The sequence below is a fragment of the Tursiops truncatus genome, chromosome 11 (genome assembly GCF_011762595.2).
Source record: "Tursiops truncatus isolate mTurTru1 chromosome 11, mTurTru1.mat.Y, whole genome shotgun sequence".
Classification (NCBI taxonomy): Eukaryota; Metazoa; Chordata; class Mammalia; order Artiodactyla; family Delphinidae; genus Tursiops; species Tursiops truncatus.
The window spans coordinates 61,731,841-61,750,133 of NC_047044.1; the positions used below are offsets into that span (position 1 = coordinate 61,731,841).

Consider the following 18,293-nt stretch of genomic DNA (forward strand, 5'->3'; position numbering starts at 1 on the left):
CCACTTTGCCCCGAGTCCCTTTGCATATTTGTCTTTTTTACTTGCTTGTGCATTACTACATTAAGGATGACTCTAACCTTTTCATGCTTGTTTTGTCTCTTCAGCTATGGTCAGGATAGATATTTTCTTCTGCAGCATTTCTGTTCTCTCCTGAACAATATTTTGACCATCTTAGCATCCTCATTTTCCCCTAAGACTTTTAGGATTGTTTTCAGGCAAAAAATTAAGTGGAAATAATGGATGGAAATTCCATTCTTCTGTCAAGTGGAAAGGAATGAGAAAAAAATTGGAGTCAGCCGCTGCCCTGACCTTGACTCACAGGCTCTGCCACATAGAAGCAGTCTGGTCTTCTCCAGCAAGGGGCCAAGTGGAGCTGAGTTCTGGTACTTTATCTCTAGACCGAAAGCTTTTAAAGGACTCTTTATGGATCAGTGCCAAAATGTGAATTCCAAACTATGGGGGAAAGTTCTTAGAAATGATTAATTAGAACCATATCTTTCTGCTGTTTGGTGTTTAGGTTCCACGAATTATCCTGTGGCTGATGGTGGAGTTGGCTATCGTTGGCTCAGATATGCAAGAAGTTATTGGCTCCGCCATTGCCATCAATCTCCTCTCTGCAGGAAGGTGAGGGGGTTTTTCTCTAGAAAGTAATCAATGTTTTGCTAGACTTCCAAGCAAGTGTAAAAACAAAAACCCAACTCATTTTCAATTTTCAAGATTCAACTCAAGTATCAATACTTTTTCTGTGGAACCTTTCTGGAACCACCTTCTTCTCTCTTGGCAAATGTAGGTTCTGTATCTTCCATGTTCTTATGTTGGGTCATGAGACCCAACACACCCTTTATTATCCAGGGTGTGGCAGTGGGTATTACAATTAATTTGTATGTCAGTTTATCCCACTAGACAAGTGAGCTTGAGAGATAAGACCCATACTTTTCAGCTTTGTATCCTGGTTGTCTGAAATAGTAGACAAAGTTGAATGAATGAGTTACTTTACTTGGTGCTGTGCCTGGCCTCCTGCCACTGTTCCCTTTTCCCTAAGTCCTTGCTCCTCCAAGTGTTGTATAGCTGGAGAGCTGTTGGGAAGAGAGTGTTTCTCAATGTTTCTTTTCTTTCCTTTAATCTCCATTTCTTATCTCTGACCTAGGGTCCCGCTATGGGGTGGAGTTCTTATCACCATTGCAGATACCTTTGTATTTCTCTTTTTGGACAAATATGGTAAGCAGAGTGGGAAGGGAGGGGTCAGTCAAAGGAGCTGCTTTCCATCACATGGCTGATGGGGGAGTCTGCCTTCTGTGAGCTCACTGCTGCATTTTCTCCCTTAGGCTTACGGAAGCTAGAAGCATTTTTTGGTTTTCTCATCACTATTATGGCCCTCACATTTGGATACGAGGCAAGTGTTACAGGCTGTTCATTAGCTTTTTAAAACAATTTTTTTTCCTTTTATTATAAAAGACAGTATTTGTTAACAAAAAGCCAAATTCAGTCCTGAGCAAATTTGGAAGGAATAAGAGGTAGCAAAGACTAGTGTCCAGGAAGGCCTGCAGGGACTCCTAGGTCAAAAATGATTAGAATTTCCAGGACTTTCCAGACTAGACTCCCTGGTTCTAAGTTGGCCATCCCAACAACAGAACAGCCTTGGAGAGGGTTAAGGAAGGGATTGCAGGGTTATTCTTGGCTGTTACCTTAGAGGGATTCTGTTTTTGTTCATCCTGGTTGATAATAACTGCAGCTTGGACTTTCTCTGTAATGCAGCAGTTAATGAACTATGGGGGATACAGTGCATGTTTCCCGGTTTGTCCCCCAACCCAGATACTCCATTGGGTTAACCCTAACCCTACTGTTATATGCACCTACAGTAATAACACCTTTCTATATCCAATTGTTATAAACTGATTTCTGCTTATTGACCTAGCTAAACTTTTTTTTTTTTAATTAATTTATTTATGGCTGCGTTGGATCTTCATTGCTGCACATGGGCTTTCTCTAGTTGCGGCGAGCAGGGGCTACTCTTCATTGCGGTGCACGGGCTTCTTACTGTGGTGGCTTCTCTTGTTGCAGAGCACGGGCTCTAGGCACATGGGCTTCAGTAGTCGTGGCATGCGGGCTCAGTAGTTGTGGCGCATAGGCTTAGTTGCTCCACGGCAGGTAGGATCTTCCTGGACCAGTGCTCGCACCCGTGTCCCCTGCATTGGCAGGCGGATTCTTAACCACTGTGCCACCAGGGAAGTTCCTGGCTTAGCAAACTTTTAAAAATGCATCTACTCTGAGTAGATGATACAGCTTGGTCTAAGGCTTCCAAGAGAAATGCCAAACCAGGAAAAAGTGTGTATGAGAAGTGTCTCTGAATGAGTCTCCGCAGACGCTAGTGGCAAACATAAGTGATTTTTACATACATAGGTGAACACAGGAGCATGATTAGCGTGGGTAATCAAGAATTGACTCTCTATTCTTGGGTGTGTCTCACAGGAGTTACTGTGAAGCTAATATCAATAAGGCCCTTAGTAGCCATTTTATTTCTTTAGAGTATTAATTACATTCTCTACACATCTATTTTGTTTATCTAAAATATGATGGGAAATATCTGGATACCCCAGTCCTAAATTCTCTGACCTTGTACTGCTTGGTTTTTTTGGATGGTTCTGTATTCCTCATTTCCTATGTAGCTGTTGATGAAGGGGTTTAAGGAGTAAAAGTTGCAGAGTGTTCCCTAGCACTGTGTTACTGCCCTGGTCTCATATTCCAGTAAAGGCTAATAGCTGTTCGGTTGGTATGTAGTATGTTACAGTGAAACCCAGCCAGATCCAGGTCCTCAAAGGCATGTTCCTGCCATCCTGTTCAGGCTGTCGTACCCCACAGATCGAGCAGGCTGTGGGCATCGTGGGTGCTGTTATCATGCCACACAACATGTACCTGCATTCTGCTTTAGTCAAGGTAAGCAAAACCCGTATCTCAGTGGCCTGTGTAGTTCATGGGATCTTTTCCTTTGGTTGCAAGGGACACACACTTAGTTTACAACTGTTAGAGCCCCGAAGGAGCAAGATGTTTTTCCACAGTTGGACTCCACACACTTGGACTCTGTTTTAATCACCAAGGTGACCAGAGATAACTGACCCCATAAAGAAGGGACTAAAGTCCTTCTTAAAAGGTCTGAAGGTGCACCGTGTCTCTTGTGTTTAAATCTCAAAAGCCTGAGTGGCCTCGTGGAGGTCAGGAGGAAAGAGCCCAACCTGGCCTTTACCAGTCAGTCCAACACAATAATTTGCTGGGCGATTTCAGAGACCTTTGTAATTAAGGTTATCTGCCCCTTAGGTCTGAAATCAGGTTGTTTTTGTAGGTCAGTGTTTTTTTGTTTTTTTTTTGCGGTACGCGGGCCTCTCACTGTTGTGGCCTCTCCCGTTGCGGAGCGCAGGCTCAGCGGCCATGACTCACGGGCCCAGCCGCTCCGCGGCATGTGGGATCTTCCCGGACTGGGGCACGAACCTGTGTCCCCTGCATTGGCAGGCAGACTCTCAACCACTGTGCCGCCAGGGAAGCCCAGGTCAGTGGCTCTTGCAGCCACAGTAACTGAGAGCTCAGCAGTCACTCGGTCACTTTTCCGTTTGGGGATGTGTGGTATCATCAAAGGGTCATGGAGTTCTTACTCAGTGAACCAGGATGTAGGCGGAGTCTCACATTTCATGTGGTTAGTTGTTTGCCCTCTAGGTCTTTCAGCTGCCTCCAAACTCATGAAATATTACAAGGAAACTTGTTCCAACTAGTCAAAAAAATGACCGTTGCTGTTATCTCTCTAGTCCAGACAGGTAGACCGAGCCAATAAGGAGGAAGTTCGGGAAGCCAATAAGTACTTTTTCATTGAATCCTGCATTGCTCTTTTTGTTTCCTTTATCATCAACGTCTTTGTCGTCTCAGTCTTTGCTGAAGCATTTTTTGAGAAAACCAACGAGCAGGTGGTGAGTAAGCCAGGGTCCTGGGTGGTAGTGAATGTGAGGGTAAAGAGGAGGCTGGATTGGGGTAGGAAAAGGTGACAGTGACTTAGAGCTCAGGGGAAATAGATCTCAAGCCTGAATGCTGCTCCCTAAACCACTGCACTAGTCGTGGGTTACAGTCTGGGGGCTGTGACCAAGCCTAGACCCATCTTCCCAAGCTTTTGACAGGGAAGGGAGCTTGCCTCAGACAAAGATTGCCTCATGCTATTATTAGTGGCTTCACGCCTGTTTGACTCTTTGTCATCCCCTTTTGTTTCCTGCTACCCAACTACTAGCCACTTGCCAGTTCTGCCATTTGGTGGTGACAGGTTGGGCGGAGCCAACAAACAAAAAACAGAAACTGTGGCTACATAGACTGTCTTGTCCTTTCGAATTCTCTGTCATCTTGATTCCTGATTGCCTATCTAGTTTTGATCACTACTTTCTTATCTATAGGACCTCTGACTCCTGGCTCTGCTTTGACTAAGGACTCCCTATTCTGGGTGTCCTATCATATCTGAAGCCCCCTTAAGGGCCCTCGCCTCCTGTCATCATTTAAAATGACCCCGCATTCGTGTATTACCATGCACACTCTAACTCAGTAAATGTTTTTGAAGGCATGGGGGTGTAGAAAGATTACGGAGGAAGACCTCAAGTGACACTGCAGCCCGTCTCTGCCCTTATCACAACCTGTGTCCAGTGTCTTGCCTCCAGCATCCATCTCTTGGGTGACCTGTGTATAATCTGTAGGAGAGGGCTTCTTGTCTGGGTGCTGGCCTCAGAAGTAAAAGTTGTTCCTCAACTGCTTTGGTTCCAGGTTGAAGCCTGTAGAAGTATCAGCAGCCCCCATACTCACCTTTTTCCTGACGATAACTCAACACTGGCTGTGGACATCTACAAAGGGGTAAACCTATTCAGATTTCTGATCTTCGCTCCTGAATCAATATTCTTAGCATAGTATCTGGTCTTTTCTGTGGGTTCACTTCAGAGCTCAGCATATCTTCTCCGGAGTGTGTTTTTTTCAGAGGTCCAGATGCTGGACAAGCCTTTTGGGTTACGTGGAAGGGAATAGAAGATCAGCTGAAAAGATGAATTGTATCAGCAATTCCCAAACTTGTGTTCATAGTATATTGTTCTATAGGACGTTAATTGGGGTGACTAAAGAAAGTGTTCCTGGGAATTCCCTGGTGGTCCTGGTGGTCCAGTGGTCAGGACTCCGTGCTCTCACTGCCGAGGGCCTGGCTTCAATCCCTGTTCAGGGAACTAAGATCCCGTAAGCCGCATGGGGCAGCCAAAAGAAGAAAAGAAAGTGTTCCAAGTAAAGTGGTGGTCTTTACTGGGGCCTCTCTGTCCCTTTTATGCTGGTTACATTGTGAACCTCCACAAGTAGAATATATAGTATGTAGCATTTGCAAAATTTATTTGAGCTCTCTCTTCATTCCTGTTACCATCTTGCAGAATAGGGTGTTAAGGAATTTAATTTGGGAAGTGTTGTGGACTTTTTTTTTTTTTTAATAGTTAAGATATAGGTTGAGGATAAAGGCTTTAGGAGCCTAGAGAAGAGAAGGGACTAGGCTGAGGAGAAATAAAGGTCCCTCCAGCAGAATTTAGGTTGAAAGCCTCTAGAATGAGGTCAGGACCTAAGTCTAGCTTCTGTTACAGTGCCCAGCACAGCACTTGGTATAGGTAGGTGCGTAGCCAGGAAGAAGGAGAAATGTCGCAGAGGAGTGCTGTTTGGAGTGTTGTCTCAGGTGGTCTTTGACACAAACATATCTTTCTCCCTTGCCTCCCCCAGGGTGTTGTGCTGGGGTGTTACTTCGGGCCTGCTGCACTCTACATCTGGGCAGTGGGGATCCTGGCTGCAGGACAGAGCTCCACCATGACAGGAACGTACTCTGGCCAGTTTGTCATGGAGGTACCTGCTGTTTGGACTGGGATAGACTAGAGGAAGAGGACATTGCCCTTTTGTTACTTCTTAATCCCATGTATCTAAGGTCTTCCTGAACCTCCCCAGACCTTTTCCTGTGTCCTATTCCAGACATTCATCCTGCTTCTGTGTTTCCTTCTAGGGATTCCTGAACCTAAAGTGGTCACGCTTTGCCCGAGTGATTCTGACCCGCTCCATTGCCATCATCCCCACTCTGCTTGTTGCCGTCTTCCAAGATGTAGAGCATCTGACAGGGATGAATGACTTCCTGAATGTTCTTCAGAGCTTACAAGTGAGGAGGGAGCTGGGGAAACTCACATCCCATTGAGTCAGGCAGCATTTTGTATTGCCCTTAGTTACCAAGCCTAGTGCTGCGTGCTGGGGAAAATTCAGAGGAAGAAAGAGGCACAGTCTTGGTCTATAGCAAATGCATATGAAATCCCTGGCATCTAAAAGGCTTTTAGAAAGGGCTGGGTTTTTAAGCTTGGTTTTTTTTTTGAATGGGAATTATAAGCTATAATCACACATAGAACACAAAACTATTGTTCGTTAATCCAAGCAAACATTAAATAACGTATAGGACACTGCTAGATTTTGTGGAGATTAAGAAGACAAGGCAGATACAAATTTTGTATCTGACACTGTGTACAAGACACTATGATCATAATTGATGCTAGGTTAATGACACCTCTACAGATTTCCACATAATGCTCCAGCATGTTGGAATGATAGGAATAATTTCTCATGGAGTAGATGAGACAGGGTCTGTGTTTCCCTTTTGCTAACAGTGCTACTCTCTGGGGTGATACAAGGACCCCCAGTGGCCCTATCTGATCTTAGTTTTTTCTTTTCCAGCTTCCCTTTGCGCTCATACCCATCCTCACGTTTACGAGCTTGCGGCCGGTAATGAGTGAATTTGCCAATGGACTGTGAGTGTACTTCTTTTAGTTCCCCAAATATATATGGGGGAAGGGTATCTTCATCAAACAGGCCAGTCAGAAAATAAGTCATAGGGGAACTATATGCTTTGAGAGGTGATTGCTAAAGCTGCCCCCTCGGTCTTTGACTTAGAAAATGGAGACTGTGAATGTAACGAAGGAGGGCAAGCACAGTTTTCATTTCTGGGGGAAATTTTTCGGCTTTTAGGGCTTTAACTCTTTAGCTTCAGCCACTTAAGTTTAAAGCCCCTTAATTCCGTGTTAAATGATCTTGATGCGAAGGGCATAAGCTAATACCTTTTATATACATCTTTAAAGGACATGGTTTATTTGAAATGACTTGTTACATCTCTAGGGACTCATGACTTTTTGCATTTTCAGGGACTTTAATAATAGGGATTATTTGATAGTGTTTTTTTTTTTTTTGGTACGCGGGCCTCTCACCGTTGTGGCCTCTCCCGTTGCGGAGCACAGGCTCCGGACGCGCAGGCTCAGCGGCCATGGCTCACGGGCCCAGCCGCTCCGCGGCACGTGGGATCCTCCTGGACCAGGGCACGAACCCGTGTCTCCTGCATCGGCAGGTGGACTCTCAACCACTGCACCACCAGGGAAGCCCTGATAGTGTTTTTTTCCCCTCTTTCTCCCTATCATTATGTAACTATCATTATGTAACAGATTAGGCTCATTTAACCTAAGAACCACTTTTCAGTTCATTTTGAAATGCCTCTTAACTCCTGTCCTGTGTACCCCAAAAGACACAGTGTCTTTTTATGTTTGTGGACAGGTTGGGCTATTCCACCAATAATTGTGCTGTTTCTTTTTACAGAGGCTGGAGGATCGCAGGCGGTATCTTGGTCCTTATCGTCTGTTCCATCAACATGTACTTTGTCGTGGTTTATGTCCAGGACCTAGGGCATGTGACATTGTATGTGGTGGCTGCTGTGGTCAGCATAGCTTATCTGAGCTTTGTGTTTTACTTGGTAAGTCCATTTGGGAGGGGGCAGGGGCATATAGGTATCAGGGTGGTCGAGGTGTGGCTAGCACTCAGAAATGAAAGGACCTGAAAGAGTCGTTAAACCAGCTGTGATTAAACAATATTTTTAACCATAAAATCTACCTTGGTTCCTAAGAGCTATCATTTTTCTATTTCTGTCACTTCTGTCTGGTTTCCATTCTTAATAATTCCTAACAAGAGAGTGTAGTATGTTTGAAGAACTAAAAGAAGATCAGCAGTGTAGAAAGTAGAGAGTGGTACGAGATGGGATTGGAGAAGGGAGCTGTGGAGTGTGATTTCAAATCTTTGGAGAGCAGCACATGTGGGTTCACAGCCCTGCCCAGCTCTACTACTTAATAGCTATCCAATAAGGACATAATTAAATAGTGATATTCTCTCATTGAGTTATTCTAGAGTTATTTTAAAGTGATGGTTATAAAATATAGCTACATAGAAAAGGAATGCAAAATTGTATATACCTAGGTAATCAAAAAAATTTTCAAAAGTCCAGAGTAAATTATGTAAAAATCGTAATAGTTGTTGTCTTAGGCTGGTGGGATTATGGATATATTCTTTTCTCTATTTTCCACATCTTCTGTAACATTACTTATATTAATGAAAAGCAGCTATAGCGACAACAAATCCACCTCCCTATTCTACACAGGTTTCTCTGAAAAACACAGGAGTTGAGGATTAGGGACAGCAGACTTCATACCATGTCTGCTACAGAGAATAGCAGGGATGGAGGGTGGAAACCCACTGCTCATCTTTATAACACTTACCTAGTCCCCATGCCAATGTCTGCTACAGGTTATGTACTTGATTGAGAAAATCATTTTAGTGAATATTGAAAAATTATGCCCTGGTTGGATATATCCCTTCTTTTTTCCTCCCCAGTAAACCATGGGCACTCTAAGATTATGCTGACCATAATATAGGGACTTATTCCAAGGAAACCCAAGTAACTGAGTATGTCCTTGACAGAAACTGTTTTAAAAATTTGCTATAGAACTTAAGGGAATCCTTCCTTCGTGCAAATTGGTTATGAAGGTGCCGAGTTCTCAGTCAGCCTGAGACTATTGAGATTGTTGAAGACCCATTTTTAAAAATAAATTTATTTATTTGTTTGTTTGTTTATGGCTGCATTGGGTCTTCGTTGCTATGCGCGGGCTTTCTCTAGTTGTGGCGAGCGGTGGCTACTCTCCGTCGTGGTGCGCAGGCTTCTCATTGTGGTGGCTTCTCTTGTTGTGGAGCACGGGCTCTAGGTGTGCAGGCTTCAGTAGCTGTGGTATGAGGGCTCAGTAGTTGTGGCTCCTGGGCTCTAGAGCGCAGACTCAGTAGTTGTGGTGCACGGGCTTAGTTGCTCCACGACATGTGGGATCTTCCCGGACCAGGGATCGAACCTGTGTCCCCTGCATTTGCAGGCGGATTCTCAACCACTGTACCACCAGGGAAGTCCCTGAAGACCCATTTTTAAGGCTTAGGGCTGATTCTAGAGTGAATTACTACTGTTTAGCTCAAAAACGTATACTTATAGAGCAGCTCAGGAGACTATAGCAGTTGTATTAGCCAATCAGTCATTCCCCCTATCGTGAGGAATGGGGTAGGACTGAAGAAAAGTGGTCTTCAGGGAACTCTCCCAGTCAGCTAAAAGAAACAAACCAAACACAAAGCAGTAGGAACAGAGGGAACTCAGTATGGAAAATAGTATGGCAAAAGAGGTTTGTATCTGAGCAGTGCAATGTGGGCAGTCATGGGTAAGAGGCTCTTCAGAGAGGTCGGTGAATGATGACTGTATTTTCTCTTTCAGGGTTGGCAATGTTTGATTGCACTGGGCATGTCCTTCCTGGACTGTGGGCACACGGTAAGCACCTCTAAAGTCCTGCTGACCGAAGGAGCCACCAGTGGCTGTACTAAGTAAACACTGGGTCAGTCTGTCTGTCTTCCGCAGGTAGCCATCAGAGCCAGTGTGTTGCTATGGTTTACTGTGTGAACATAGCCAAAAGTATGTGCTGTTGCACAGACTGCATTTCGGACTCAACTGTTTGTTGGGAAAGGCTTTTGCATATGTGTTTGAAAGAAGCCATTATTTTTCTTCCTGACCTCCTAACCTGGGAACTGGATTAGGTAGGGTCCTTGAAAAGCTGACATCTGCTGCTCTCAAACAACACTAAACTCTTTAACTGCCCAAGGGCCAGCTTGTTTTATCGTTTTGAGAGATTATCATCTATGCATGATTCTTTTTTTTTTTTTTTTGGGTACGCGGGCCTATCACTATTGTAGCCTCTCCCATTTTGGAGCACAGCCTCCGGACGCGCAGGCTCAGCAGCCGTGGCTCACGGGCCTAGCCGCTCCGCGGCATGTGGTATCTTCCCGGACCGGGGCATGAACCCGTGTCCCCTGCATCGGCAGGCGGACTCTCAACCTCTGCGCCGCCAGGGAAGCCCTATGCATGATTCTTAACAAGACTGACTATATGTTAAAAAAACATATTTGGAAAATGCAGTAAATTTTTCATGATACAAATTACAGAATGGGTATGCAAGTTTTGTTTATCAAAAGATAATGGATTTTAAAAGGCTGAGAAATACTTTCCTTATGCATACCCTTTGAATTGTTTTAATTATAAAAAAATAAAATCTCAACTAGAGTGGTTTGATCCATTTGAAATATAAAATTACGAGATATCTACCTCTATCAGGTTCAGGATTCTCTTAACTTATTTTCACTTTAAATTTCTCTGGATGTTAAGAGGGGTGAGAAAGCATAAAGAAGATGGTAAATGGACAGATAGCAAAACTCACCTGTAGGTGGTGGTTACTCATCTCATTTGAAAATCACTTCGATGATTTTCCTCAGAGACTGAAAGCTTATCGAAATTTTCTTGGGAGTCCTAATTTTAATAACTTTCATGTTAGTACCAAGCTTTCCTGACGGTATTTCTTCTTGAGCACTTAGAGTCATGAAACCTTCACCTTCCTCCTTCAGGAGGGTAGTGATAGAAAGAGATGGTAGCGCTTATGCACTGATGTTCTCATGAGACTTTGGGGTGAGGAGAAAAACTTGAAAGAAGAAGAGCCATCTGTTTTATTCCTAAAAGCCACCTTCTACCAGAATCGTCACCTTTTTCTGAAGCATGCCCAAGACGACTTGCAAGGCAATCTCGGGAGCTCTGGATCTAACGGTTGCAAAGCTCGCTTGCTCTCAGCAAGTCCTTAGGTATCACTATGGTTACAAAGTTCTCTCAGCAGGGTTGTGCTGGGCTACCTCTCTTCAGCCATTCCCTCAGAGGGAAAAACTTTGAGACCAGATGGTGGAGCTCTGGAATCAGAGGAGATGGGTCCCTTCAGCATGCAGCTGCTGCTCTTCAGCCACTTCTGACATTTTTACATGTGGAGCCTGAGACTATGTGATTATCTCAAACAAAATCACATTTGTCTGATGGAGATAAATAATCAAGTCTTTTATAGCCACTGACTTGGAGAGAACAGTAATGGGAATGGCATTGAAGGACTTTTCATTTTTGGTGTTTTTCTTCTGGAGTCCTTGTTGATTGATGTTCTCTGTTCACCTGAGCCCCTAAAGGCATTATTGCCGATACTTTGTACACAGTTAAAAGCATAGACTGAATGAACTGTCTTTTATATGGCATTAAGGGTAAACTACTATGTTTCACTGACCTTACCTTTATCTCAGCCCCTCCAGTGATAGAGCACAGGATCATGAGAGACAAATTTCCCTAACTGTCCTTCCTCATATCCCTCCCTCTCCCCTACCATCATTCCCCAAACTGACATAAGACCATACTGAAGATATCGGGGACTGACATCTTAAGCTCTCGTCTGGCAGCTGTAGGTGAGGGCCACATTGACAAAATTCTTCGTAAAGACACTACAGTAACATTTACCTTTGACCCCAGTCTGGGTGAGTCCAGTCAGTCTCAGATTCACAAATATTTAGAAGCCCAGGTAAAAGCTGCTAGTTTTCTTTGAAAAGTTATATATATGACTTGCAATGATGGAAAATTTCTTCCCAGTTAAATGGCATTTTATATCTGTGTGTGTGTAGTAGTATTCAGTGTTAAAAACACTCCCATACTGTATTCCATTTGATCCTTTCAGATAGAAAGTGTACTTTCTAGTCAGCCAGTACTTTGGGTACAACAAACAATGTTTAGGACTGAAGTCTTCCAGTGCCAGCATGTGCAGTACGTTTGTGTGGAATGTTTAAGGATATACAATTGTATTTTATGTAAACTGGTCCTTGTTCTCCATAAATGTGGCATGAAATAATTGTGCTGCTACAGCATACTGGGAATTAACAGGGATGGGAAAGAGCTGCAGTTTGGCTCCTGTGAGGTCCTGCTAGTGGTTTTAGGAGTGATTGCAGCAAGTTTTTAGTGATCATTCAACAATATGTAAACTTGGTTTGTAATTAAAAAGTTTCTTTTCCTTTTTCCAATTTGGTTTCCTGGGTATTTTTTTAACTTTGAAAATACTTTATTAATGGGGCGTCAACCACTTTGAAATACTGAAACATCAACTACCACCTGGAATGACATACTAAACTCACACTGTTAGTGATTTTTCTCTTTAGAAGAGAGAGAGAAATACAGTTGATCTCTGGACAACCCGGGGTTGGGGCACTGACCCTCCATGGAATAAAAAATCTGTGTAAAATTTATAGTTGGGCTTTCATGTTTATAGTCGGCCCTTCATGTCCAGTGTTCCTCCGAATCTGCGGTTCCGCGTTCTCAGATTCAACCTGCCTGGGGTCATGTAATACTGTAGTATTTACCACTGGGGAAAAAATCCATGTATGAGTGGACTCACGCAGTTCAAATTTATGTCGTTCAAGGCTCGACATAGGTTTAGTTCCCAGAAGACTTGATGAATTGCAGACACCAAACACTAATTTCTATTACCCATTTAGTCAGATAGTTTTGCCATTGCTAAAGGTTACATCATTACCATATTTAAAGTTGAAAAAACATTGTCATCTGGCCTTTTTCTGCTCTAAGCTGAACATTTTTCTATCTGTAGTCTTGTTTCACCATTGAGGTCTTTTATATTCTGTATATGCTACCAAAAAAGAAGTATGAGTATTTGAAAAGTATGAGTATTTGAAAAGAGAAACCAAAATTGTTTAGGTTAAAAATGAAAGCATTTTGGCAGACCTGATATAAATGGAAATATTGGCACCGTTTAATAGAAACAAAGACAGAGCCCAGACACAGTAAACTACTAGCCTTGTCACCAAACACATGGCAGGAAAATCTAAGTCAGCACTTAATTTGTTTCAAGGGTGTCACTAGAACTTCATTTTCCCTTTCTCTGTTGCAAGCTTTCCCTGTCTGTCTTACAGGAGCTGAATACTGTAAGTAACACCATAGAAGTTATCTGGCAATTTTGTTCTCCATGTTGTCCTTCCTCATTTAGCTCTCCCTTCTAACTTTGTTTCTGTTTAAATCTTATTTTTTTTTTTTTTTGCCTTGCTGCGTGGCTTACGGGGTCTCACTGCGTGGCTCCACTCGGGCCCATGGCAGTGAAAGCCCTGAATCCTAACCACTAGGCCACCAGGGAACTCTTTACTTTGGATTTAATTTCAGAACTAAAATCGGATGCATAACAATTTGAAGATCCTGATCTGAGCTATTTCCTTTAGCTCTGCCCTCTGGAGTGCTTTCTGTTCCTTCCTTGGATAGGACCAGTGCATCCAAATGTGTCACCTTCTCTTGGCACCTTGGCTTTTGAATGTTAAAAATGACTAACACACTGCTATGTGCTAGCCGGGGTCTTTGCACTCATACGATCTCATGTAATTCTTATAACAAGAGGATCAGCCTCTATATAGATAAGGCAACTGAAAGACCAAAAAGTAAAATAATACATCACTAAAAAGTGGGCAATTGGCATTTGAACTTGAGTAGCTTAATTCCAGAGCCCACATCATCATTACCAGTCATGCTATATAATATATAGTATACACTTCATGCGCAGTTAAGACCCCAGGCTTTGGTGTTCAGCAGCTCCAAGAACAGCAACATATCAAAGATACTTTGCTTGATACTCTGATGAGTGCTAGAATATGGTTTAGATCAAGAGCTGCCAGCTGGTAGGCTAATTTTGTTTGGCCTGTGCTAAATTTTAAAAAGTACCTGAATGCTTTTTCAGGTAGATGTGGAAAATGGGCAGGGCCCTCTATGATCCTACCCCAGCCATAACTAAGGACTAATAGTTTATTCATTTGCATACCTCTCTGCCCTTGAAAGGTTTAGCCAATTCCTGTGCAATTTACCCCATTTCTTAGTGCCTCTAAGCAATATGACAAACTTCTCCAATGAAGGAGTGCTCTCTGCTAAGTCATCTAAGTGATACAACCTGGAGGTCATGGGACTAAAAATGCAACCCTTGCTTTCTACATAATGAAGAAGCCCACCACCTTAGCTCACTTGAGAAAAGACTGCAGTGAATTGTCAGTGTTATCTGACAATCGCTCTTGGTTACTAAAGCTTGAGTCATAAGACCTTAAAGTGAGTAAGCAAGCTGAAGTCTGAAGTCCCGTTGTTCTGCCCTAAGGCCAGTGTGACTCAGTAATTTCCTAGCCCACTAGTTGAGAATAGTTTTATCTTGGGCTCCATTTGGTTTCATCTTCACACAGTCATCACAAGCTTGTGAGGTATACAGGGCAATTTGTAATGTGTTAAAAAATTATTGAAGACTGGAACTTCCCTGGTGGTCCAGTGGTTAAGACTCCGCACTTCCATTGCAGGGGGCGCAGGTTCTATCCCTGGTTGGGGAACTAAGATCCCGCATGCTGTGTGGCACAGCAATTACTGAAGACTAACATGAGATAGCTTATTAACGTACTTGACATTTTCAAATGTAGCGTTTATTCCCATTTTACAAATAAGTAGGATAAGGCTCCAGAAAGATACATGACTTGCTCAAGGTCATAGGAAGGGGCAGAGTTGGAGCTTGACCCCAACTCCAGTTCCTTTTCCACTATATAATAGAAACATTTTCTTTCTATGAATTTATAGTGTGCATTCGGCATCCTGAGCACTCATGATTTCATTTAATTCTTATAACAAAAGGATCAGCCTCTATGCAGGTGAGGCAACTGATAGCCCAAAAAGAGTTTGTTGTTGACAAGGGGCAACAATATTCCTAACACCCCAAGTAATAACAGTAGCGCTAAAAGGAGACTCAGTGATTGTCCCATGGTGAATTCGGAGGAGAGAAAAAGTAAGATACAACTTCACAGATGCCAACACAAACCATCTGGATTCAGGTCTCCAGGGGTGGGTCTGACAATGTGTTTTAAAAGCAGCTGAAGTGATTCTAATTTAGCCTGATAAACGTTTGGGACCCGTAGCTCATCTCTTCTCTTAGTACATGCCATTTTGTTTTTTTTAATGAAAGGCTTTGCTTTGCTCATGTGCCAAAGGATAAAAGGGCCCAGATAATAGGGTCAGGATTTAGATTATTTGCAATTTTATTTCTTTTTTTTTTGGCCGTGCTGGGCAGCTTGTGGGATCTTAGTTCCCCGACCAGGGGTTGAACCTGCGCTCTCAGCAGTAAAAGCCTGGAGTCCTAACCATTGGGCAGCCAGAAAATTCCCTGAATTTTATTTCTAACACACTTGGTATTAAAGTACAAAAGCTCGCAGTGCGTTTGCTCTTAATATCCTGATCAGAAACAATCATCCTGAGGCAGAGTGTGTCGCAAGGATAGTCAAAGTGCAAATTTTCCTGAGGGCATTCGGTACCATCTCAATCTTTAACTATTTCGGCTCCTAGCAATTATTTTATATACAATAAACCATTCATGTATCTGTAAGCCATTTCTTTTCTGAAATGAAAGTCTATATAGAACTGAAAAAAGACCTACATTGACATGCTGATTATAGGTACTTAAATGCCAAATTCAATATTTAAATACTTGCAAATCAGTCTAACCCTTTTCCATCTTTTTGTCCTCAGTACCTACGTCTGGGATTGACAGTTCAGCCTGAACTCTACCTTCTGAACACCGTGGATGCTGACTCACTTGTGTCTAGATGACTGACAGCCTGAGAGACTCTATAAGACCCAATTTCTCTTAGTCCTTTTGTGCCAAGCGTCCTGTTAACGTATCTCTGTTAGTTCAGTGGTGAGTTTTGGTCAACCATTTTGAGCAGAAGGCAAAGATTTCCTCATGGGACGGGTGTTAAAAGCTGACAGCTTTAAGTGTAGGTCAGAGACCCGGAGAGTCCTGCAACTGCCAGAGTTAAATTTTTAGCCCGTGATAGTCACACACCCCTATGGGCTTGTGTCTCGACTTCTGGAATTTAAAATATATATCTGTGTGTACGTTTAGGTAAACCTGAACATATCAGTTTGGGTAGAGTTTTAAGGTTATATAAAAATGATAGATCTTTTGTATTTTTTTAACAAATGTTGCTCAGATAAATCAGGTATTTATTTTGTCTGGATCGCAAGTGACAAAGGAAAAGGAGCATTGTTCTTTTTCAGAGTGAACTGGTCAAGCTGACTTACTTTTAAAGTGATACTTGACTATAGCCAGTTAAATTTCACTTTGATTTTTATTGACCGAACCTTGGTGACTACTGATTCTAGCACATCATTTCCAAAGAAAACACTTCTTCTATTTGGCATGTTTAATCCTGGTTGTCGGTGTGCTTTGTGATTGTTATTTTCTTTGTTGCTTTTCTTGAGTTTTTTTCAGAGATATGATGGTATTTTCCAAAGAGCTTAATGCCTACGAACAGGATCCAGAAATCACACTGAAACCAATGATCAGTTTTCCCTGCTGCATTGTAACTCAGCCCATTCTAGCATTTAAGTTGTAGGTATAAAAAGAATTCTAACATTTAACTTTGTAAGTCCCAACAGAAGATAATGGAGGTATTAGTTTTCTTTCTGATGTGTGTATAGTCCCACCATGTCTTTTCTTCCCACTTTTCCCATTAACACTCCAAACACCATTTCTAGGTCCAAAGTCTGTTTCCCGGAGTGGCTAATATTTCTAACGCTGACTCTCCTAGGGAATGCTAAGCGTTTTAAGTTATATATACCAAGTATAATAGTATGAGATGAGAACTAGACTGGGACTTGGAAGATTTGTCCACATGTCACAAGCTGCCTGCCTACATGTGGCTTATAGATATTTTTTGATCCCCTTGTTCCTAACCAGGATTTTTTTTTCCATAAAATTTTTATAATAAAACATTTAGTATTTAAAACTTGAAAGTTTCTACATAACGATCTGATTGAAAAGTCAGAAGATTTTCAACATTGGGCCCACGTTCCTTCATGGAAGTGCAGTTGGCTTAAACTGAGTGGCAGCTATCCATTTTTTTTACATCTTTATTGGAGTATAATTGCTTTACAATGGTGTGTTAGTTTCTACTGTATAACAAAGTGAATCAGCTATACATATACATATATCCCCATATCTCCTCCCTCTTGCGTCTCCCTCCCACCCTCCCTATCCCACCCCTCTAGGTGGTCACAAAGCACCGAGCTGATCTCCCTGTGCTATGCAGTTGCTTCACACTAGCTATCTATTTTACACTCGGTAGTATATATAAGTTCATGCCCAGCTATCCATTTTTAATGGAATATACTCCAGGGTGGCATCCATGCCTTCTTTCATTTCCTTCCAGCCCCAAAGGCATTGAGTTTGCAAACGCTGCAGCCTTTGTGTGTTTGAGCATCACTTTTCTCTTTCAGCGTAAAAATTGAATATCCAACCCCTCTGCCTTATTTTATTTTATTTTTTTCTGCCTTATTTTAAAACTTAGCACCTTTCAATAAGACTTAAAAACATTCAGACATTGCCTATGTTCATTTATAATGATTTGATCCTCTAAGTGGCAGGGATTTTTTTCCAAGATGATACTTTCAAATTCCCTCATTTCTACTTCATGGCCCTTGAAACTTCTGATAAGAGCGGCATCCTTGCAACCTAGGTTAGAGACCTTCTGATCTCAAAAATGAAACTGAGTTAACGTCACTTATCAGCTTTTACTTGAAAAAGCGACTTAAATAATGAGTTTCAGCGTTTTGGTTTCTTTATACAGCAATCTAGAGATGAATCTAGAGACAGCAATCAGTTTGTTGGATTTTCCTCCCTCCATGGGCAATTTCATTTCTCAGTAGTTTCACTACCAGAGACTATTTGGGGAAAGAAAAAAAAAAGCAAAAAAAAAAATCCTGTTTTGCAACTCATAAAAAGATAAGGTGGTTGGTTAAACACAGATTAAGTACTTGAGGAATTTCTGTAGCTTTTCTCCATTCTTTAACTGTATGTTACTAGGAACAGACTAGAGTTTACAAAAATTTCTAAGTATACCCCTCAGGTCACATAGCTCCTGTAATCAGAAAATTTGATAATAAAGCAAACTGAATCATGCTAAAACCAGTAGAGAAGATTGATGTCTAAAGAGTGAGTCTTGGGTAA

General features: G+C 42.3%; 1 protein-coding gene across 5 annotated transcripts in view; it reads left to right on the forward strand.

The window, feature by feature from the left end:
- The window catches only part of SLC11A2 (solute carrier family 11 member 2), a 71,160-nt gene that overhangs the window by 34,447 nt on the left and 18,420 nt on the right, over nt 1-18,293 (forward strand). For 3 of the 5 annotated variants that reach the window (XM_073788676.1, XM_019947232.3, XM_033866723.2), the window contains 12 exons: nt 518-624; nt 1,148-1,218; nt 1,326-1,393; nt 2,779-2,934; nt 3,795-3,953; nt 4,786-4,872; nt 5,764-5,883; nt 6,038-6,187; nt 6,751-6,824; nt 7,660-7,813; nt 9,638-9,691; nt 15,812-16,492. In XM_073788676.1, coding sequence (XP_073644777.1) covers nt 518-624; nt 1,148-1,218; nt 1,326-1,393; nt 2,779-2,934; nt 3,795-3,953; nt 4,786-4,872; nt 5,764-5,883; nt 6,038-6,187; nt 6,751-6,824; nt 7,660-7,813; nt 9,638-9,691; nt 15,812-15,892 — 1,281 coding nt within the window. In that variant the 3' untranslated portion in view covers nt 15,893-16,492. Of the gene's footprint in view, nt 1-517; nt 625-1,147; nt 1,219-1,325; nt 1,394-2,778; nt 2,935-3,794; nt 3,954-4,785; nt 4,873-5,763; nt 5,884-6,037; nt 6,188-6,750; nt 6,825-7,659; nt 7,814-9,637; nt 9,692-15,811; nt 16,493-18,293 lie in introns of those variants that run through there. The other 2 variants (XR_012324402.1, XM_033866724.2) reach the window with 2 other exon arrangements.